Here is a 23,917-nt window from a genome sequence, read left to right as displayed (position 1 = left end):
AAACAGGGCCAGGAATATCAGACGCCGGGTTTTCAGCCTTAGCCGTTGCCAAGTATCCTTTCTCTCTGCTCAACACTCATTTCCAAAAACCTTCTCAGTAACTCTAATATTACCCTCCGAAACATGGCTTGCATTCCTCAATCCACATGGGTTTTCTCTCTCAATTCCATTCACGTCTCCTCCTCTTCTCAAACGCCAATTTTTTCCCCAATATGCCCAAAAACCAGACCCTTCAAAACACTCAAAATCTCAGCATCTTTCAGCGAGTCCAAATCAGATTCTTCTCCACCCAATGAAGATCCCTCTATTTCTGACCCGGTGAAGCTGTCATTTGCAAAAGCAAAGGCTTATACTAAGTCTAAACGATCAGACCAAAGTCCAACACGAAACCCAGTTGTAGAATCCTCTCAAATTGAAAATAAAAATGAAACGAGTAGAGTTTCTGATCCTGTTAAGCTTGCTATGAAGAAGGCTAGGGAATACATGAAGAACAAAGGAACCATAGGCAGTGAACAAAATGGTGTTAGTCAGAAAAAATGTTCAGGTATATATATATTTTTTTAAATTTCTGCCTTTTTGCTTAATAAATTTGCATTTTTTGTATAATTAGGGATGAAAAAACTGTATTTTTAAAAATTGCTGCCTTTTTTGCTTAGTAAATTTGCATTTCTAGTAGAATTAGGGAGGAAAAAAAACGGTGTTTTTGTTGATTCTTTGTGATTTTTCGTACACATATGGGACGAAATTTCTTTCTTTGTTTTTTTTTTTTGGAATGGCAAAGATATTCATGAAGAAGAAAAGACTGAGGTGATCTAAATAAGTACAATAGGATAAAAAGAAAAATACAATTGGAACCATATTGCAAATCCAACTCTGGGATGAAGGCGAAAAGATCAAGGTGGGAGGAAATCGAAGAACAATTCCACACTCCCTCTCGAGACGCCATCTCTAGCTAGCTTGTTGGCAACACAGTTAGCGGACCTACTCACTAGCCGGATTGAAATCCCTTGGCCGTCCACAATATCTTGAATCTCATCGAAAAAACGAGCAAACCTCCACGGAATATTAAGGGAGCCTTTAAGCCAACGGATCACATTGAGCGACTCCCCCTCCACCACTATCTTATCCAAGGTTCCCCTATCTAGAAATTTGATCCCTTGATGAACATGCGCTTCTGGTTCGCTAGAGTCTGCCACCCTTATAGGACCCGAAAAGGCCAGGTCACTGAACCCACGTCATCTCTAAGGAGACCCCCAATTCTTGAGGGTCTAGGATTTCCCATACTTGAACTATCGAAATTAAGCTTTAAAAATCAGGGTCTGGCGACGTCCACTCCTGTACAATCTTAGGTCCCTGCTCTGAGCTAAGGCAAATCACCCTCCACCTGTGCAAAGGGTCAAAAGCTAACACAAATATACCAGGCACAATCTTCACCAATGTAATCATGAGTGCTATCCCTTTAGTGAAAAGGTAGGTAGAACTTTGGCATGCCCTTTGAAGACTTGTGCGTTCCTTTCTTTCCATAACACCCATATTGTTGCTAAGAAGGACATATTCCCAAATTTCTACTTCAGGTATATTGGGATGAAAATTCTACTTCAGTTTTTTTTTAAAATTGCTGCCTCTTTCCGTAGTAAATTTGCATTTTTAGTAGAATTAGGGATGAAGTAAACACTGCTTTTTGTTATTTGTGATTTTCATACAAATTTGGGATGAAAATTCTGCTTAGGTGGCATTATTTCTTTTTCATTTGTGAAGCAGAGGAAATATTTAGGTATTTTTTTTAAATTGCTGCTTTTTGCTTAATAAATTTGCATTTTTAGTAGAATAAGGGATGAAAAAACAATGTTTTGGTTGCTTCTTTGTGGTTGTACAAATTGGGACGAAAAGTTTGCTTAGGTGAGATTATTGCTTTTTCGTTTCCCCTAAAAGTATATTTTGCTCCTCTTTTTATACTCTTCATTGTTTGTAGTAGAATAAAGAATGATAAATCTGAATATACGGGATTACTTGAGTGTATTTTACTTAATCTATTGAAAATGTGACCCTTTTGTTTGATTCTTCCTGAACTGTTGTAGAATGAGGAGTGAAAATTTTGTGTTTCATGCCCTAGAAATAGAGAAGATGAAGGTGGAGAATTTGAGAAATGGGGATGTCGAGAAGAGGGTAAAGAAGAAGGAACAGTCAACAATTTCGGGCATTGATTTTGTGGGGCTAGATTTTTCTGACAAGAAAAAGAGCAGGGGACTGCCCCCGGGTTTGGTTCCGGTTTCAGATCCTTTTCCAGAAGGAGATTTGCCAGAGGTGGAGTTCATTGTTGGGGATACTAGCAAGTTCGAAGGTGCAATGTCATCGAGGCCAAGTATAAAGCTGGGTGAAGAAGATGATGGTTCAGGGTTGTACAAGCCAAAGGTGTCTACATGGGGAGTTTTCCCAAGGCCTAGTAACATTTCAGAGGCGGTATGGTGATCGTTTTTTTATGTTTATGTCGACTTTGGTGCTGATTTTTAGCTTCCAATCTCTTATTATTTTTTTATAAGCTTGTTATCTGCTAATTGCCTGTGTATGAGTATAGCAAGGATAAAAACTCAGTGGAGCGCCGGCTTGGTCCTTCCAGAAACTGAATCCATTCGTCGACCTGAAAGATTTGGGCCAGTGCACATTTTTTTTTCTAGATAGTAGGAACGTAAAAAAGGATTAGGGATATGTCAAACATGTGCGCCCCATTTTAACTGCCTACACCTTAAAGAAACCAAGCAATATTGGTGTGAAGCAACTGTGGTACCTCTACTATAACTTAAGGGACCTAAAAGACACATAAATGACACTTAAAATTAGAATATGGGCCCTAGGATGGGGTCCCCATCAAGGACAGAGACTTCCCAACCAGAAAGCAAACTTCTCACTGATGGTATACTTAGTGTAAGAGATACAATTCTCCTGAGAAACAATTTGCAATTAAATATTTTTCTTCTGTGAGGACTTTTCCAAGGTTTTCAGTGATGAATCTTCTTCTAATTGGACTCTTGTCAAACCTTCTAATACAAAGAGTTCTCTTCTAGGTGGACTCTTTCAAAGGCTTTAAATAAAGAGTCCTAAATACTCTTTACAATGCTTCTACCATGAATGCTTTTCTTCTTTGCGGATTCGTTTCAACAAAGAGTGTCCTTAAAGATGGACTCTTCATGAAGCCTCCCAGGGTCCCACTCAAGGTTTGAAATTTCGGTTTCGGTCATAAACGCAACCGAAGGTATACAATTTCGGCCAAAATCTTGTCAAATCACGGAATTTCCGTATGAAATCATGACCAAAATGATTTTTCATTTAATTTTTGTCCTTTTTAGAAATATCTTAAAGGAATCTAGTGGGTCTTCTCTTTTCTGCAAGAGGAATTTATTTTTTTAGAGTTTCTGTCGAAATGTTTGTTCTTTTTTATCTAAAAAGTTTCTTGTTTCGCATATATTGACCGCAACATTAATGAAATCCTGAAATTTCAGGCAAAATCTTGTATTTTTTCGAATCCAAGTGGATTTTGTTTCGATAGCAGCCGAAATCGAAATATTTCTGATAGGGCTTCTCAAAAATGAATTTTCCTTTGTCGAAATTTATAGCCATGCTCCCACTTGATGTGGACTCTTTTTAGGACTTCTCAATATTGAATTTTCCTTTGTATGAAACTCCCTTAAAATCTAAATTCAATTGAGAGGGTAATTTCTTAAGCAAGAGACAATTGCCAAGGAGTTATTATGAAACAAAATGAAAAAGAAATTCTGAAACTAAAGTGACCTCTTTTTGGAGACTCTTCACAAAGATTGTAAATGCTATCAAACAAAGAGATCCTCTTCCGGAAGGACTCTCTACAAAGGTTCCTGATAATGACGAAGTGACCCAGTTCTGATAGGACTCTTTACAAAGGTTCCTAATAATGAACGAAGTGACCCAGTTCTGATAGGACTCTTTACAAAGGTTCTAAAATCTTATGAACAGAAGACCGACTCTTTTGGGAGGTCACAGAGGTTCTAAGGTACTAAACCACAAAAGCCTCTTTATGGATGTTCTAAATATTATAAATCAAAGAGCCCTCATCTGTGGACTCTTTCTTGGATGTTCTAGAATCAAAACATACAAATTAAAGTCATTTCAAGACAACTATTCATGGAATTATTCTTCTGAAAAAAGGGTCCTCTTTCAAAAGAGTGAAGTGAAACCTCTCTAGGAGATGAGAATTCTTCTTCCAAAGAAATGAAGATGGCGTTTTCTTCCAAATTCATACTGTGACGGAGATATGGAAAAAATTATGCAGCAAGGACTCCTCTTTAGCAATGATTTTTTAGAAATCTATTAATTCAATCTATTATTTCCTTTTGAATTGTTTAAATTGTAGCGAACATCTTGATGAATAGTGGTATTTGTTTTACTTTAATGAATGTAATTAATGGATGCAAATCTGGTAGAGTAAAGTTTCTACCAATTAATAACACATTGCTTTTGAGAGGAAACTTTGATATGTTTAATATGTTTTCCTTCATGCATAAAATTGTTGTGGATGCTTGTTACGTAGAAATTCGGTCAAATCAGCCCAATAGGCGAGATATTACTGGATTGTACTTTAATTTCTGGACAAGCAGTTTCAATTATAAGGGTCCACTACTAATGTAACAACTAGCTTCCTGCATTGTTTCATGGCTTTTGAGTTGTGTTTCTCATCATTGTGACTTTCAGATTTGGTGCCTAAATAGTTCAAAAGTGTAGGTTCATAAGTTATAAATTCCGTTTTGTTCGCCGTTTCGTTTTGGCTACTTGAATGGAACGTTTCGGTGTTTCGTCCGTTTTGTTCTGTATTTCGTTCGAAACTTTTCGTTCCGCTCCGGCAAGGGAATTTTTTTTTAAAAACCTAGTTAAAAATATGAAAAAATCCAAAAATATAAGAAATTGTTAGAAAAATATAAGAAACAATTAAATGAACTAAAAGACATCCTTATTACTTAAAAAACAAAGTTTACTACAGCTAAGACATAAAAAAGTAGAAGAACATATAAGAAAAAAAGCCAAAGACATCTCTAAATCACTGCCAGCCACATCTCAGATCATCTCTAAATCTAAATCAGCATGGTCATTGTGGTGAATCATATGGTTGAGGATCATCATACTCAACCGAGTGGTAGCCCTCATCATCGCCGTCACCACCATCTCTAGGAGAAGTGTCTTCAAGGTTTGCGTCGTCGTCGTCGGCCCTAGCAACTCTAGAAGGAGCTTCAATATTTTTCCATCCAATGTCGTCGGAGTTAAAATAACATCTTCATCTTCCGCAACCCAATCCATCATAACATCTACGTGATCTATACTCAGTTGGTCGATAGTGGTAGAAGATTTTCTGTTTAAGTCCCTGAAAAGAATGTCCAACACAAATGAGGAAGTACTGCTTAAAATTTAATTTTAAACTTAAGAGGTGAAATATGAGAAGATTGATTTCAATTTAATTAAGTAGAATACCTTTCTTGAAACTTGAGGTTATAATGGACAAACACCAAGTGATTCAGCCTCTGGTGCTCCAATCTGTTTCTTCTTGCATAGTGGATGTGCTCGAAAGTGCTCCAGTTCCTTTCACATCTAGTAGCACTACAAGTTTGGCTGAGAATTATGACGGCGAAACTCTGTAAGTTCGGGACGTCATTTCCAAACTGGTTCCACCTGTAAAGTAAATAATAGTTAAGCATTTACTTGTGGAAATTTTAAATGAAATATACTTAATTAAATGAATAAACCAATATACATGATCCTAATCTGCTTCGGTTGCGGATTGCCATCTCCATTGCAAACATACCGGTAGACTCCCGATAGCTTTCAATCTGGCTGGTGATGGTGTTCTGCGTACCTTCATCAGGTACTAATCGATTAACACATTCCATCAAACCTCTGGTGACTTCATAATGCTTGGAGAAAGTAGGATTGAAAAAGAGAGCAGGTTTAAGAAAGTATCCCACTGCATGGAGGGGACTGTGAAGCTGTTTGTCATATCTTTGATCAATAATCCTCCAAATGGGAGCATAATCTGACTTTTGTTCCTTAGCGTAACCTTGATGTTTTCTTTGGCCCTATCCATGGTCTCATATAGGTAACCCATCGCCAGTTTGTCTTGCCGGTCTACCAAACACAGCACCCTCACCAGTGGCTTGCTGATGCTTAAAATATGCCTGCAGTTGTCCCAAAATTGTTTGTCCAACACTGTACCACTATCTCTTCACTCAATTCGTGTCGAACATGCCTACTAGTCGCATACTCATCAGACACAAACATCTGTTGTAGGGCTTTCCTATGAACCACCAGACTTTGTATGCTAATGAAATTTGTAGCAAATCTGGTCCACGCAGGATGACACAAGTCCCTCCCACCTGTGAATTTTTGTCTCATCAAGTTCAGTGGGTCTGCGTGGTTGTAGATAAACCTCGTAACCTTTCGAGCCTTGTCAATTGTGCTTCCTATTAAAGGAAACACATCAGTTTGCCCAGGTGCTCTAAGATCAGGTCTAAACAATGGCTTGCACACGGGGTCCAGAAGAAGGTGCCATATTTGATTTCTAATTTCTTTCCAACAGCTTTATAACTTGGCTCACTACCAGTTATAAACTGCACTACATTTTCCGGTCTACTTCCAAAACAATCTCATAAAAAAATTGCGAACGCATCAGCATTTTTCACTACATCAGACGCATTAATAAATTTTAGAAAAACTACTCCTTTAGGATAGTACACCAAAAAGTTAATTAAGGCACGTTGTTTGGTGTCTGTCCATCCATTGGTCATAATGCTACAACCACTAGTTCTCAATAGGCGCCTTATAACCTGAGCCCACGACGTTTATGGCATTAAACATCGGCTGCCAATATGGTGAATTGGCAACATTGAAAGTAGGGTTGCAACTCGGGTCGGGTTTTCTAAAACCCTACCCTACCCAAGAAACTTTCTCGGGCCGGGCCGGGCTTGTTTTGGGAAAACCCACAATTCATAAACCCGGCCCTACCCGAGTTAGTTTCTCGGGTCGGGTCGGGCCGGGCCAGGCTTTTCCATATTTTCGCACTTAGCTTCGTGCAAATTAATGAAAATGTGCAATTTAAACCAGCTGATTTAAACTTCAGCAATCATCCAGATGGAACTATAATTTTAATAGATTTCTCCCTTTAAAATAATGAAGCCTCAACTTGCATCAATAGTAATAAAATATCCAAAACCTGATCACAAGAAGAGAGACAATATTGTGAACATTTCAAGACGGAAGGCATAAAAAATGAAAGGCATGGATTATTGGCAAAAGTGGCCCCCACTTGCACTTTCAGCAGCCCTGGTTTTCCTTCGGAAACCTAGGGCATCACCATATTACTCCAACCTCGGTTTAGAGAGACTAGAGACCCTTTATTCATGCATTCACAGTTGAGAAGAAAAGGGTGGGTTTGGACTCTGAGATCCAATGGAACAAGATAACGATTCTGATGTGCTGGAGGAGTTCACGATCGAGCATATCCATTATCTAACCCTAATCTCCCTCTCTCTCCCTCCCTCGCACACTATTGATGCCAAACTGTTTGATTTCTTAACACTCAGAGAGAGAGAGAGAGAGAGAGAGAGAGAGAGAGAGAGAGAGAGAGAGAGAGCCTGATCATCTCTTAAACAGGGAAAATATGGAAAAAAGGCATACCTTGTTCATGTTCTACTTGGGAAGAGTTTTTCCATCTGGAAAGAAGGAGAGAAAATCTAGGTGGGGGTGTTATGTTCAACTTATGAGGATGGAGTTCAAAAACCTAAACTAAAGGTTGAGGAAGACGAGAGAGACAGAGAGAGGAGAGATAAGCGGGAAACTAAAAAGTCAACATAGGGGGACGCTGAAAAGTCGTGAAAGGCGGTTTTGTTTTTGGATTATAAAATAATAAAATCCCATAAAAAAAGGAAACTAAGTCGGGTTTTCCGGGTTTTCAGGTTTTACGCATTTAAACCCGGACTGACCCAAACATAGCTCGGGTTTTTTAATCTATAACCCGACCCAGCCCGAAACAAGCGCTCTTTAAACCCGACCCATGAGTTTTTCGGGTTGGGTAGATGCGGGCCGGGTAAAACCCGACCCAAGTTGCAACCCTAATTGAAAGGCAGGTTGGCATCATAGCAAAGCATACCAACTGACATATTTGCCCGATCTACAGTTTCTTTTGTTGCCAAAACACTCTTCATACCTGGCTGGGATCCAGGGGTTGTTCGTGGTGCAAAAAAATCTCTCAACCACCCTACAAGACCCTTCTTTTTCCTCTTTGCCTCACTCGGTTCTACAACAGCTTCTTTCCCCTTACGCCTAGGTGCAAGTGGTCTCATCGGTTTGTCTTCATCCCCCTCCTCCTCCTTCTCCTCCTCCCCTTTTCTTCTTCTGATGTGGCATAAAAACTACCCACCTCTGCCCTTGTTACACTTTTCCTAGCCCTTTATTTTCTCATTTGGTCTAACATTTGCCCCATTCTCCATTGTACATCGGCATTGACTTTTTTACATGCCGCTACTTCGCCAGGAACCCCCGCTAGATGTTCTTTAAACCAGGTTATACCTCCACCGTTTATGAGTTTATCACAAAAGGTGCATTTAACACAGTTTTGTTGACCCCGGGTCATCCGATCTAGCGGGTGCGGAATCAATAGATGAGGCTCCTCCAGAAGAACTCATATTTTAAGTTGAAATGAAGAAAAAGAGAATAAGGAAATGAAAGGAAGTTAAATCAAATAAAGCTTTAACTTTCCTTAAGCCTTTTGGAGGAGAGATAGTAGAAGCCTTCAAAGAGAATAAGTTGAAGAAGCCTTAGGTTGTAGGAGATAAGGCCTTGTCTTTAGTGTAGACTTGTAGTTGTAGGAGATAAAAGCCTTTGATCTTGATCCAAAATCCAAAGTAATAAAAGCCTTTGATCTTTGTAGTTGTAGGAGAAGTGGAGACTTGTAGTTGTATGTAAGAGATAAAAGACTTGTGGTTGTAGGAGAAAAAGCCTTTGATATCTTATAGAAGCTTTAAGAGGCTAGAAAAGGTGAGCAAGTGTTGGTAAAAGTTTTAGAGAAGGGTGAAGGAGAAGATGGTGGAAAAAGATAACTTAGAGGGCTATATATAGTGTGTTGTGCAAAAAGAACAAAAATGGCCTCCCAACAGCTATAAAACGGTAAAAAAATGAGGGCAGAAACGTCCAAAACAACCCCCAATGGCTATAATGGCAAAAATGTAATTTTTTTGAGTTTTTTCCGACATTACAGCAAATTCTGGACGAAACAGGGTGTTTCGCCCGTTTTGTCCAGAATTCCGGCCGGAACGGAAAAATGGGCTATTCCGTTCCGGAATCTGGAATTCCGGTGCGTTCCGGCCGGAACGTAACGGAATTGAGAACTTAGTTATAAACTTAAATGGTTCAAATGACCAAGCATCACAGCATATCTTGCTTCTTCTTCTTTTTTTTCGCAACAAGAAACTGTACTGAAAAATATGTATAGCTTCATCTGTGAAAATCCTTGATAAAGAGGCATGGCTGAGGTCATCTAGTCTTGGAATTGAAAAACTTTGCATTGTCACAAGTTAACATGAAACGAACTGACAAAAGAGCTGTTGTTTGAGCATCATTGTCTGCTTGGTTTCTAGTTCCTGTTATTTACAAAAGTTCCACGTGACTTATTTTTAAGAGTGAAAATCTTTTATTTATAGTTTATCTGACTACTTTTTTCCTATCTGACTTTTGTGTCATTTTTCTATCAACTAGTGGACTTATCCTTACTGTTCATAAGGAATTATAAAGTGCATATGCTTGGAAGAGCAATATCAATAATTGTATAAACAGTTTCTCATTCATGGATACGCCAGATTCTTTAAGCCAGTTGTGTACAAGATAAGTCGACAGTTATTTTAGATAAAAGTTAAATTTGCACTTTATCCCACTTTAACTATGCCTTACATTCTGATGTATTAACATGATTTTTGACTACACTCATCATCTTTTGTTACCGCGGTGTATGTTGGGGTCTTTCGAAATAATGATTTGAATGAAAACCATATGAATTAGCATGCTACATTTTTTTAAAATTTTTACATTGTTTGTAAGATGTGATTACATCATTTATCTGTTTGTTGTTTAGTTTTTGTTACGAGTTTTTACTTCCAATTGATTTTCCAAGGAAAAGATATAACTAAATCTGTTTCTTTTCTCTGTTCAGTTTGGTGGTGGAAGAACCATTAGCCCCGGGGAAGTGCTTGAGACAGCAGAAGATAAGGCTGCCAGAGAAGCACGCACTAGACAGTTAGTTGCAGCGTACAAGAACAAGATGGGTTTGACGATTGATGCAAAAACAAAATCTGACTGTGAGAAGGTACATATAAAGTGAAAACTTGACTTCGCTGAAGTTATTTTATTCCAGTTTCCGCTTCTATTGCTGTACCAAAGGAGGTGCGTGGCAAGGACTTACAAGTATATTCTAGGAGACATAAGACCATTGTGGAGCTCCATGACAATTATGATCCTTTGAGGTCTGCGTGTACAGAAAAGGGCACCCCTTGTTTCTCGTTAATCATTTGAACTTTTCTAGCTTAAGACTAGATCAGCAACATTAATTTTTTTTTTTGTGAATGGTAAGATCAGCAGCATTAATTAATCTTTAATTATTACCATCTTCTTTTACTTTGTTGTTTGTGATAAGGAACACATAAACAATAGCTCGCAATGAACTGATCGTAAGCATTTCATCTGTGCTCACAGTTGCATGTCTTGACCTCATAGACTTCATTTCATCTGGTGCAGCAACTATGTCCATCTCTCCTTTTGAATTGAAACTTTGATTCTCCAAGGATTTCATCGCATCACCCATCTCTTCCGCATCCCTCTTTCTCTGTGCTTCTCTGCACGCCACGGCTCAAAATTGCGCGTAGTACCCAATTCAACAACGTAGACTGAATTTTGTGGGTCAGTCTTCATCGTTAGTTCAGCCGAGCATTTTTTTGAATGGGACAAAGACCTAGAGTCTTCCTTGAAAGTTCACATACCCGGAATGCGATCGACCATTATGTGTATTAGATACAGGATATAAAGTGGGCAGAGTAGAACACTGATGGATTTCATACAGGAAATGGCCAGTATGGTATGCTTTAATTGGATGATTCTCATTCAAATGATCTGATCCCAATGACCATATACTAGATTACCAAACAATTCCGACAGAGACGGTCGCTCATAATTTATTTTTAGTTATGGCCCCAGAGTCCATTGAATGCAAAATGCCCATCTAAAGAAGTGGTGCCAGAGAAAACAAAGAAAAGAGATACTCAATGCAGAACTAGGGAACAGCAGGGCCGGTAACAAGGGTCCAACCCAACACATTGAATATGTAATTCCAACACATAACCCAAAAGTATAAAATGCTTAATTGGCTAAACAAGAGTACTCTTTTGGTTAAACTGTGATAAAAAAGAAGTCATCATCTAGCCTTGGTCACAACTAACTTTGCTGCACAGAAAATAAACTGCTTTTTGTACCCCAAGTCCTGGAGTTAGCTATACAGTATTTTTTTTTATCATCTCAGCCTTTCACAAGAAGTAGAAGGCTGATTTTGATGCAACAGAGCTCTAACATGACAGAGATTAGAACACCTCCAAAAAGAAATAGCTTGATTAAGCAAACTGAAAAAAGGTTATTGCAACAGAACGCCTAGCCTTATGAATAATTGTTCACCATCACATCTGAACAACATGCCATGATTTAGTTTAACTAAGACTAAATCATTATCATCATCATTATACAAATCTTGAATATCAAATGTCAAAAGAACAGCAAAAAAGAAAATTCCTCACATCAAAAGATATTTACATGCTTCTAAAATTTCTACGACTGTTTTCCAACATGAAATATGTAGTCGATTTAGTTTAACTAGGACAACATTATTATCATCATCATTATACAAATCTTGAACATCAATTGTGAAAAGAACAGCAAAGAAGAAAACACTAAATTTTCTAATACTGTTTTACGACATGAGATATGAAGAGTGCAGCGAAGATAAAATTCATCCTAACCAACTCAATAAGAACAATGAATATAAACTAAAATATGGGCAAAACACAGTAAGTCCAAACAAATAAAAGGTAAAAGAACAAGAATCAAAAGGCACAAACCTGTCCCTTCTCCCCAACGATTGGGTTTTGTGAATAGAGGAAGACAAACCTCAGATTCAGTTACAGATCAAAAGGACATGTAATACAGTGACAACTTCTTGACATATTTTAACTGATGCAAGGCTGGCACCCTTTCCGGTCCATTACAGCAAGAGAATATAGGAAGAGTACAGATAAATAAATCCCCGGAGCTTTTAATCCCTTGCGCTTGGAATAAACCCAGACTACAGATGTCAATATGTTTCTTGGAAAAACAAACTACACCAGATGCTATATTCATGATATATGCTAAACCCAAACTTGATCTAATCTCCATCAAAAGGGGAAAATGGCAAATCGAAATTTCCCTAACCTTGAAACTATTGTTACTCAGATCAGAACAAATAAAGAACCCAATATTCAAATAGAACTCAAAATATCAAAAAGGGAAAACTACGCAATCGATTTGAGAACAAATCGAAATTTCCCCCACCAACATGAATAGCTGGTAATGGAACTCTTACCAGAAGGAAAATTAGGGTTTGTGGCTTGATTTCCTTCTTCTTTACCCTTCTCTTCCTCTCTCTATCTGTCCCCTCGTTGCTCACGTTTTTTGTAGGAAGCTTTCTGTGAGACCTTTGACATTTGTGGAAGATGGACGGAAGAAATGGGAAAAATACCTTTTTATAGCACGTGATGGAAGAAGAGGTGAGAACCAAACCTTCTTTTTGGCTAAGCTTGAAGCTAACGTGAGAGCATATCTTTTATTTTGGATGAGGACGTGAGATTAGTAGCCCGATATTTCTTTCCGTATGGAAAGGAAAGGTGCATCCCACCTCCCACGATGGAAAGATTTTCGTGGATTGTTGGCGCCTTTATCGCTTATATGGTAAGGCCTAGCCATCTAAGTTTTGCTTTCCTTCTACTACCAAACAATGGAAAGGGCTAAGAACATGGAAAACCGTTTCCCTTCCACCTCTTTCCAACCCTTTCCACCAAACCAAACAGGCCCTAAGGGTATGTTTGGATGCGTGGCATAGTGGAATAAGAAGTCAAAATGGAGGAGACAAGCATTGGATTTGTCTAGAATTACTTCTCGGAGAATAATGGAATAGACTTACAGAGTGTTTGGTTGCACGACATAGACTCGAGAGTAGGGGAAAAAGTAGGGGGTGTTATTACCAATATAGAGAGTGAAGAGAGAGAAAGAGGGAAAAAAGTACCATTCATAAGATTTTTCAACCAAAATTCTACTTTTTTGGCAGAATTTGGTTTGAAAGTTAGATGGGGACATGAATGCCACATGGTCAGACATGCAATAATTACGTAGGAAACATGTCTGGGAGTCTCTTGGGAATTCTATGCAAAATGGGCAACCGAACAAGGAATGACATTTTGAATGAATTTCAAATGCCTACGGCTGCCGAGACAATGTGCGACCAAACACTGACTAAGGCTACCAATAGTAATGCTTTTCAATATATTTTCAACTTATCAAACCTTTCTTGAGTTGATTTACTTATCTTATGACCAGATGTGATGATCTGATGATTCCTATTACAAATGGAAATTCAGTACTGTTGCTTTACCATTTCATTCATAGACAACTGGTTTAGCACTTGAGCTGTTGATGTTTCACCTAATATACTGGAAGTAATTATCTTAGATATTTATGGTAAGGCATATTTATGTTACTTCTTAAATGCTTCTTTTCTAATGTACTTCTGTTTTTCAGAATTAGAATGCTGATTGGCCCTCTAAACTATTCCATGTTTGCAAATTTAGGCTTTGAAAGATGGGGACTACTTGATGGATCTTGGAAACCTTCGAGATGCATTACCATATTATGAAAAAGTAATGAAAGAGTTGGTTTTTCAGGTATTCTTTTCAAAATAGGAGATATTCCTTTTAGTTGATATATATTTTTATTTGAGCTGCTTTTAGAAAGTGTTTGATGTAACTAGCATCCTAGGTTGAATGATAGTTTCTGCTTTAATGATCTAGAGAGAAAGAACTTTGATCTATTTGGTTGTCTGGTTTTTATTTAATGAAGTTAAGGTAAAAAAACTACGGGTCCAATGGTCTACATTACTTATTACATGGTCTACATTACTTATTACTTGTTAGTTGTTTCTGGTACTGCAGAAATGAAAAAAAATAACAATTTAAAGCTTATATTGCAAGTGAGTTTGAAATCGTAGACTTGGGTGACCTCAAGTATTTTACGGGCATTGAGGTTGCTAGATCTAAACAGGGCATCCTTCATCACTCAGAGGAAGTATGTTTTGGACCTGCTTAAGGACAGACTGGCATTTTGGGTTGTAAACTCATTGATACTCCTATTGAGGCAAGTCACAAGCTTGAGGAAAATAACAATGATACTAAATTTGATGTGGGACGATATCAGAGGCTTGTTAGGAGATTAATATATTTGTATCATACTTGTCCTGACATCACATACGTTGTTAGTGTTTTTAGTCAGCCCATGCATGCACATCTCTGACTTCCCACATGGAAGCTACTTATAGGATCCTCTGGCATTTGAAGAATGCCTAGGAATTGTAGGCAGTGCCCTGCCTCAAATGCAAACCTTATGTGTTATTTTGACCAGACTGCCATATCATATATACTTGTAAAACTTAAATTTGTTATAATTTCGTGATCCTTTGTGGTATTATTTAGATGATTATTTTAGGAATCTTTTGTTTGATTTGGAAAGTTTTTAAATTATTCTCTAAGGATTTGTATTGACGTGTGTAATGCCACATAAAACATTGTTTATGTAGAGTGAACTTCATGGATTGGCTGCATTGCAGTGGTCTATTTGTCAAGATTCACTAAGCAGGTATCTTTATCTATTGATAATTTATTTAAAATGTTGAAAGTAGTTGCTAAACATCTGTTTTCTTTTACGTATTTTTTTTGTTATATGCTCATTTCGAAGGATCCCACTATGCTAATATGAAGATTTGGCCTAATAATCACTCACACTTTAAAGTGACGATATACATTAAATTTTTTTGACCGAACCCAAGTCCAAGCTAGATGCGGTACTTTACCTATTTTGAAACTTCTTTACAAAAATTGCAAGATGTTCTTCAGCAAAAAACATTGAAATCTATAACAGGACAAGACTAGAAACCTGAGTCCTAAGTTGAAATTACTTTCAGATCTCTTATTCTCCCAGAGTATTCGTTAATCTTAAATTAGGTAATTTTGAGTCATTTTCTTCTATAGTACATTAGGCATAAGACTATAAGAGTACTTTAGGCTGCATAAATTTTCTGTGAAGATTTATGGTCTATCATAACAATTACTTCCATGGTGATTGATTTTTAAAACGTCTAAGGACATTATATTACATAGAGAAATGACACTATGTCGTATGTGCTAACTGCACACTTTGCGAAGAAATAAAATGAAAAAAGAAACATCTCTATTGTGGGCCCCACCTTTAGTTGTCACACTTTTGTGGACCCCATGCTAGTGGATTCATATAACAAAATACATTATTTTGATAATAGGTGGGAACCACATATCATCCAATGACCAACTAGGGAATTAATATCTGCACGCCCTTGTTTCAATAATGGTACTCTCCTCTTCATTTAACCTTTTTGTAATTAGCAGTTAAAGACTTACAATTCCCAAAGCCCCTAACATAGAATAACGAATAGAGGTTTTTACATATAAATCCTAATCTATAAAATATATTCCAATTAGTCATCCAGAATAACACTTTTCTTAAGAACAATTTAATGTATTAAAGAATATTGCCAATAAATCTTTAAATACTACTCATGTTAATATATGTTTGCTCTACTTTTTTGACAATAAATGCCCTTAAAGCTTAAACACGTTATTTTTAACCGAAATTTTCTGGTTTTGTAATCTTATGAAACTTTAATCATTTTTAATACGAAAACACTAATATACAAAAAAATTCTAGGCAACAAACCCATAATTTAGAAATGGGCGATGATTTTTTCAACCTCGATATAGGATTATGCGCCCCCCTTTCACGTGATATGATGTCAAAAATCGTTAAAGTCTGCCACAATTCACTTGACCTCTTATGCGCCCCAGGCGATTTAGGGGACCTCCTTAGGTCGGTTGAGGATATTTTGGGTATTTTCGGGAGTTTCTGCAGGCTGTAACTCCGTCGTTTGGACTCCGAATTGCGCGCGGCCAGATCCGTTGAACTCTGATCGTGCGCGATTTGGAGACCAAACGAAGGAATTATGGTCTCTCAAAGTTCCCGAAAACTCCTGAAAAACCCTGGAAACCCGATTTCAGACGCACCAAAATTGCCCACACCAATTCAATGCACGAAACTAGGTTCATTGGATACTCCTTGCTTCAAGGAGTCCAACGAATCTGACCGCGCGTGATTCGGAGTCCAAACGAAGGAGTTATGGCCCGAGCGCTAGTTACTCCCGAGGATAATAGGTATGCAAAATATGGTGTGTGCAGTGTAACAAAATATAAATGGGAAACCCTAGGTGTCTCCCGGGGCATTTTCGTGCAATTGGCGGCAATTTTGAGCATTGGCTCAAGCAATCCTGAATGTCACATCCAGTTTTTTCACTGGTCATTCAAGGACAACCTTTGTTGCTCTATCTCTCAGTAACAAATGCCGCATGGGATGTATGTTGGCTCAACAAACCCCTGATACTAAAAGGGGGAGAGCCATATACTATCTGAGTAAGATGTCCTTTTTCAGCTTCCCCGACACCAGGGGAATGACCTGCTGCTGCTCGTGGGAGGATTGAAGTCTGTTGTTGTGGGACCCGATCCCGCGAGGGGGGTGCGACCCGCCTCCCCCTCTTGGTCTCTCGTATCCGCACGAATGGCGTGTGCCTTTTTATTATTGATATGAATCATCTTTTTCGTGAACTTGGGATCACTAAAGCAATCCGAATTTCACGCAAAAGAGAATGATCAGAGTCGCCACCTAGGTAAGGGACCTAGGACCCATAAGTGACTGCAATGATTTGCGATCCCAGAAGTCTAGATTCATTACCTGATTACGAGAATGGAAGGTATGACGGATTACCACCATATGCACCATTCTTGCCCGATAATCCGGTCTTCAATTCTAAAGATTAACTCATTTAAATTTCTTTTAAATGGCTCATTTAAACTCTCTTTATGTGCAAACTACGGGACACATATTCTAGATGATCTAATTTCAAAGTGGTTTCTAGATGCATCTTTTGATTCTCTTGATTTGTTTAGATTCAATCTATGTGAAAGTTCTCCTAGAATCTAATTTCATGAAAAACCCTAAGTGATTTGATGAATTTGATTTAGGGGTTGAAAAATGATAAAGGAATAAACAAAATAAAACCCTAAAAACCCTACTGAAGTGTGTAGGGCCGACTTATCCGAGGAATGCCATCCAAACATCCAAGCTGCCTACATACCAAAGCCTCACTGGGATCAGAGTCGACGTAGTTCGGTGGCCTAAACTAAGCTACATGCCTAAGACATCTAGGACACCGATCTAGACCTGATAGACTGTTTCAACAGTTTTAGAGAAAATATTTAATTCAAGTTGGGTAGATTTTTTTATCCTAGGACTCCATCTAAGATGCTATATGGTCCTATCTAAGTGCAAAGCATTCTCTAATGCAAGTGGGCCCTACATCCTAGGTTAACTAGGCATGTCCTATAGGGAAAAAGAGGTTAGCTAGTGAAATCTAATATAAGGCTCAGTTGCTATCAATAGCAACCGGCCGTGATAAGGCTGGACTCCTAACTCTATGACACCCTAAGACCTAGAACACAACGTGACTTAAGTGTTCCTAAATGGGCTCTAAGGGTTCCTACGAGGTGCGACCGCAATCCAACGATTCCAAGATCAAGTTGAACTTGGGTTTGCCCAACCCAAATTTATTATTAAGTTAATGATTTTTCTGTTTTTTAAGGGTTCCTAACACCTCAAATTCAGGGAGAATCTATGGCTCTAAGGGTTGATTAATTCCATGCTTGAGTTGAATTCATGGAAGAGAATGTTGCTTTCTACCCTTACGCTTTTCGGCAAATAAACTATGATATGTTATCGCCTGGCATTTTTCTCAGAATTTCCGTGGACAAAGACCTTGGAGCCAACAATATATTTAGTTTAGATGATAAAAAGCTTAGGGTTGACCGCAAAGAGAAAACGGTTATGAATTCAACCCTCTCATCCAAACTAACCTAGAATAGCAAGTTTACAGAGGAAGTTATAGATTTTTAGGGTTTCTGTTTAAGTAGCTTAAGGTTCATGGGCTTTTTAGAAAATTGATTTTTAATTATAGAAAATTAATTTTCCAGCAAAAATCTGGATTTAAGAATAATATGGTTCATACTTCATCATATCAAAATTTCAATAAAAAATACATCCATATGCATCATGTATGAAAGAAAATCCAAAATTCTAACCTAAGATGCTTTCCTAGATTCTATATTACAAAGATGATGAATACTAATCGTTGATCGCTCTCCTTATCTCTAGGGTGTGTATATCCGAGATATACGCTTTGACACACCTTTATAAACGCAATAGAAAACTCAAAAAATCGATCGAATAATCTCCAATATGATGTATATAGAGGAATAGAAGAAGAAATATCATTGCACCTTTGTGAAGAATAATATGGAAGATGAACCAAATCACCCAAACAAAGTAGGACGTTTTCTTTTTCTTGGGAGAAAAGTTGGTCGTTTTCTCTCATCTTCATCTCATAGGGTTGTGTGTTGTTTATATAGAAAAAGTAAGAGTTTGATAAAAAGAGGTAGTTTTCAATGTGAGGACTCCATATGTTGTAAGTTTCCTATTTTTTTTTCTTTCTTTCTTTCATTTTCTTTCTAAATTAGATTAGCTTCTAATTAGGATTACTTACAAAGCAAGGCATGCTATTCTGCACAAAAGAGATTATTCTAGAAGCTCACTCATTATTGGAAACAAACTTTTTTTTGAAAGATTCCCATCAAAAAAGGATTGCCCAACGTTGGAGCTCATTTTTGACCTATTTAGGGGCAGAATCAGGAAAAGTCGTAAACTAGAAAGTTGTAGATCTTTTCGAGATCTTTCCAACAAGTACAATTGCAAATTTTTTGGACAAGTATGTAAAAAGTTATGGCCGTTTTACTAACCTGACCATATTAGCCCTTTATTTTATTTTTAGCAACCAAATCCAATCAAATCTCATCTAAATTTTGGACGCCCAACATGTGTGGTTCCCACATGAGCTTTAATCTATGGGCTCTTTAGGTTCATGGGCTTTTTAGGCTAGATTTTATGGACTTTTTCAAAAGAATCAACCCTCTTTTCAATCAAATTTGATTTTTTTATTATTGGGCCCAGCCCATATGACATTATGGTGCACCCCCGACACATGGTTGAACTACCCTCTTTAGAAAAAATAACTTTTTGTACAAAAATACCCATATTTGACCAATACGCACCTAAAAGCGACCAAAATACCCTCAAATTGGATCACCCGTAAGGGAAAAGTTAAAAATGGAAAGTTTTCATAGGAAAACTTCAAAAATAGATAGTTTTTAAGTTCGCTTCTTTTGGTGGGTGATATCAAACATGATCACTTGGAATCCCCTAAAAATGCCCAAAATGCCCTCGACACACAAAATTTCCAAAACAAGTAAAACCCCTGAGAAATTCTAAATTTTGCAGGTTTTTCAAAATGAATGAAATGACTTAAGATTTATCAGACGCAACCCGGGGGTCAAATGAAACACTTTGGAAATGATCAAATATCCCTGTGGTGCAAAAATTGATAAAATTAGGGAAAACCCTGAGAAATTTCAAAAATAGCAGGTTTCTTGAAACACTTGAAATCATTCATGATTCCTCAGACATACTCTCGGGATCAAATGTGACACACTGGAAATGACCAAAATACCCCTGAGATGTGGAAAATGAGAAAAACTTTGAGAGATTCTAAAAATAGCAGGTTTTCTAAAATATACGAAATCATTCATAACTCCTCAGACATACTTTTGGGATAATCTCAGACACATGGGAAATGACCAAAATACTCCTAAGGTGCAAAAATAGAGGAAACCTTGAGAAACTCCAAAAAATAGCAGGTTTTCCTATTTGATTGGAAACTTGAATTCTCTTCTTCCGATAATCAATGGAACCCCCTAGAGACATTCATGATTGCGAATCAACTTTAAGACACCTAAAATGAGGTGAAATTTACCTTAAAATGCAAGAATGCCTAACATAATGCGGATTACTGACACAGACTAAACATACCTTTCGCTTTTTAAAGTGTAGCAAAATGGGGGTGTCTACAATTGTTAGCGAGCAGGCTAGACAGATGGCGGTCATTAGGGCCGAGGTAGCAGCAGCTGTGAGGCGGGCTGAGGCTCAGGGCCGGCAGCCCATGTGGGCGGAAGAGGAGACGCTGATAGCGTATCAGTAGGAGATTTCGGCCCTGCAGAGGAGGCTTTGGGTAAACGAGGGCTTCCACTCAGCACAGGTTTGGTTTGGGCACACCCTATCTATGTGAGGGCCCATCAAATGAATGCTTTGGATCACCCAAACAATGTGGCCCCCACTGTATTTTAAGCTAGTGTGTAGATAACTTATCTACACTATTGTGTAGAAACTCTCTCTCTCTCTCTCTCTCTCTCTCTCTCTCACCATAAGTGGGAAACAAGACACTTTCCCAACACTAGGAATTTGGAAGAAACAAAACAAACCGCATTAAAACCAGATTGCCAATGATTTATAATTCAAAACCAAATCAATATCCGTTTCGATGTACACCCGGATATCACACTGGTAAGAAATAAAGGATTGGCTATCAGGTATATCCTCCCAGAGAATATATACCTCACAAATCTCAACAAGAAGTGATCTCACCAAGATTTGTCAAGGTCTCCTTCTCATCTAATGCTCCAATCATCTTAAGGAAATCGACTGCATTTTGGACCTGCCAGTACACTGGAGTTTGTTAATATTACGTTTGGATGCCGAGAAGATTTTGATTTGGATTGCTCACATTTGTAGCCCATTTTGTGTTGTGATTTGGATCTGGATCATATCCTTGGATCTCCAGATCACTCCGATGATCAAGTTAAACATCGGGACAACAGGAGAACAAGAACTAGAGGTTGAAGACGAATTGTAACTCTTGACAGATGATAGAGAATGTGTACCTTTGAGCGGGGGTCTTATTTATACAGAAGTACACAACTGTTTAGGGATAAGAATATACCGGCAACGTTCCTCAGCCCGTCATTGCCAACGAATGAAAACCTTAAACTCAGAAACGACAACGTTATTCACAATATACCGACAACGTTCCTCGGCCCGTTGTTGCTAACGAACGGAAACCTTAAACTAAAAACGGCAACGTTATTAATAATATACCGGCAACGTTCCTAGGCCCGTCATGACGAAGCTTTAATGAACAATTGCAGTTGTATTTCAAAATCAAACCACCAGAAGCTAATAAACCTCAGGCCCCACCCGTGCCCCTTGCCAATGGAACAACAGCTCCTGGTGTTCCTCCAAGGCCATTGCCTCCGCTAGCTCAAGGTCCACCACCGCCGCCACAAGGACCTCCTCCAACTACTCCTACCGCAAATCCTCCAAGAGGTCCACCACCGCCTGCCGGGCCCACCACCCATGGGAATTTTATAACACATGTTCGTCCTTAGGTAACATAGTAGAAATGCCATGCTCAAAGGATTCACAGATCCAAGGGAGTAAGGAGATATGGCATCTCAGTTCTATGCAAGCCTTAATAGTTCCTGGTTGGGAAAGAGACTGGACTCCAAATCGCGCACAGTCAGATCCGTTGGACTCCTTGCGGGAAGGAGAATCCAATGACCCTAGTTTCGCGCTTTGAATTGGTGTGCGCAACTTTTGTACCTTTTTTGACTAAAAGTTCAATTTCGGCAAATGCCGTTTGAAAACGGGCTTTTTTGGCTGTGCTGTAAAAGGCGGGTGCCGTGTGAAGAGACATACCCGCTGTTCACATGGCCACAATTCACTTGAAAAGGAGGGCGCATAATCCTACAAGTAGGGTGAAAAAATCAGCTCCCTTTAGTAATTGATTGGGGGTTTTTTGTCAACCAAAAAAATCTGTTCAGTATTAAGAGAGAATCCACCAAGACCATGCATAGCTCTAGAGTCTTGCACTTTTGCGCAAGCCACCACGACCAATTGTGTAGCCACACTACCAACATGTGAACACATGGAAATGCGTCTCTAGGCAACAATGAACCACCAAACTGGCTTGAACTCTCATGTAAGACTTAAGACACTGAAAAGTTCCGTCGTGGCCTGATGCCTAGAAAATCCATCTAAAATGACACTAATGAGCTTTTATTTGTCACTTTCCTTTCATTCTGGATGAAAATTTCCAAAATATTCCATTTGGAATGGAATCTGAAACAGAAATCCCAACAGCACGTTTTGATCAAAACAACTCGTTCTAGAAAATCCATCCAGATCTACCTATTGCATCCGGAATTGGCCAAAAGCATAGTGAAATTGCCAATCACGACATTTTTTTTTTCATATAGTGCCCACTTTTCACAAGATTTTTTTTATCTTCAGATGAAATGAAATTATCATTTTGAGTAATTTGTAGTTTGGTGCAGAATCTTAGATTTATGTTCTTGGCTTACAGAAAGGCATGACTAATAGATGTAATGCAATTATTCACAGGCCAAATGAGGCTAGAGGTATGTATGAGAGGCTCCAGTCTCACCCAAATGTCCAAGTGAGCAAGAGAGCAAGGCAGTTCGTGTTTAGTTTCCAGGTAACTATCTTTACCAGTTCATATTCTGAATTACGAATTAGATTCTTTGCCACTCCTATCCTCTGTTCCTTGGTTTCATGTTTCCATCCTTTTCAATTATGCCCTCTTTGGATTGCAGGAATTTCCTGAAAGGTTTGGAAAGGAAAAATCTTTTTAAAACATCCTACCATTTTTACACATGAAAAAAGATAATTTGAAGCAACCCTATTCAATTTTTGTATAGAGGGACCTTCAATTTATGATGATATCCCTCTAAATTAACCATACTCATATTAGAAACATTTTTCCATCAAAAATGTTTTTCTTGCAATCCAAACCAGGTCTTAAGTATGCACTCATTGAAGGTGATGGAAAGCGCAACTTTATTTGCTGCAGGCCATGGAAATGATGAAGGTTACAAGCTCATCTTTCTCTCAGAAAACAACAGGCTACCAGGATTATTTTCAAGCATTTGTAAAAGATGAAGCTAATTACACTTTAACAAAGGAGGAAGAAGATGAAGGTGCACTGATTCAGGCACTCCCTTATATTATGTTTCTTGTTTCTCCCATATTTCTTGTGTTATTTATTGCTCTAAGAAAGTAATTTAATTTCGAACAACAGAAACCACAACCAGCATGTGTATAAGCATGATTTTTCTTATTGTTTCTTTATGAGGTTCATATCTTTGATTCATTTAGGATTATTAATTTCCATTTACGAGCTTGAATTTATGCCATCTCAAAAAGATAGCTTCATGTGAATTGTTGGATCAGAGCTGCCTGTTGGGCCGTTTATAGAAAGGATAGTTTTAATAAAATTGTATGTGAAAGACAATGAGTGAGACTGAAATATATAAAAACTTTGCCTTTAAAAGTCTGTAGATTCACATATGAACACTACTGCACTAGCAGTAAAACATTGCAGATGTTTGACGCTCTTTGATCAGATGTAGCTGTAGAGATCTGTTAAAATGACATGTGTAAAATATCATTATGAGTTAAT

The 23,917-nt window shown here is 38.1% G+C and overlaps 1 protein-coding gene across 3 annotated transcripts; it reads left to right on the top strand.

Moving 5' to 3' along the window:
* Positions 1-23,608, top strand: LOC143852739 (cytochrome C oxidase subunit). Of its 3 annotated transcripts, none has more exons than XM_077362314.1 (7): positions 1-544; positions 2,114-2,460; positions 10,220-10,372; positions 13,932-14,024; positions 14,933-14,991; positions 22,840-22,933; positions 23,254-23,608. In XM_077362314.1, the coding sequence occupies exons 1-7, from the start codon at positions 124-126 to the stop codon at positions 23,395-23,397; spliced, it is 1,311 nt and encodes a 436-aa protein (XP_077218429.1). In that variant the 5' UTR covers positions 1-123; the 3' UTR covers positions 23,398-23,608. The 3 variants fall into 3 exon arrangements, with proteins under 3 accessions (XP_077218429.1, XP_077218427.1, XP_077218430.1); XM_077362312.1 differs by having other exon boundaries at positions 3-544; positions 23,309-23,608; XM_077362315.1 differs by having other exon boundaries at positions 406-544; positions 2,079-2,460; positions 23,309-23,608.
* Positions 23,609-23,917: the final 309 nt, after the last annotated feature.

This window comes from Tasmannia lanceolata, unplaced genomic scaffold, assembly GCF_043159265.1.
Source record: "Tasmannia lanceolata isolate RefF3 unplaced genomic scaffold, GAP_Taslan_0.1 ptg000019l, whole genome shotgun sequence".
NCBI lineage: Eukaryota > Viridiplantae > Streptophyta > Magnoliopsida > Canellales > Winteraceae > Tasmannia > Tasmannia lanceolata.
This window is presented reverse-complemented; position numbering and strand designations above follow the sequence as displayed.

What these genes read in the sequence shown, in the direction of transcription:
- LOC143852739 (XM_077362312.1), top strand. Translation starts at nt 124, where the DNA reads ATGGCTTGCATTCCTCAATCCACATGGGTTTTCTCTCTCAATTCCATT. An exon ending in CAAAATCTGACTGTGAGAAG is followed by an intron (nt 10,373 to 13,931) that starts GTACATATAAAG and finishes TTGCAAATTTAG; the next exon opens with GCTTTGAAAGATGGGGACTA. An exon ending in TGAAAGAGTTGGTTTTTCAG is followed by an intron (nt 14,025 to 14,932) that starts GTATTCTTTTCA and finishes TTGTTTATGTAG; the next exon opens with AGTGAACTTCATGGATTGGC.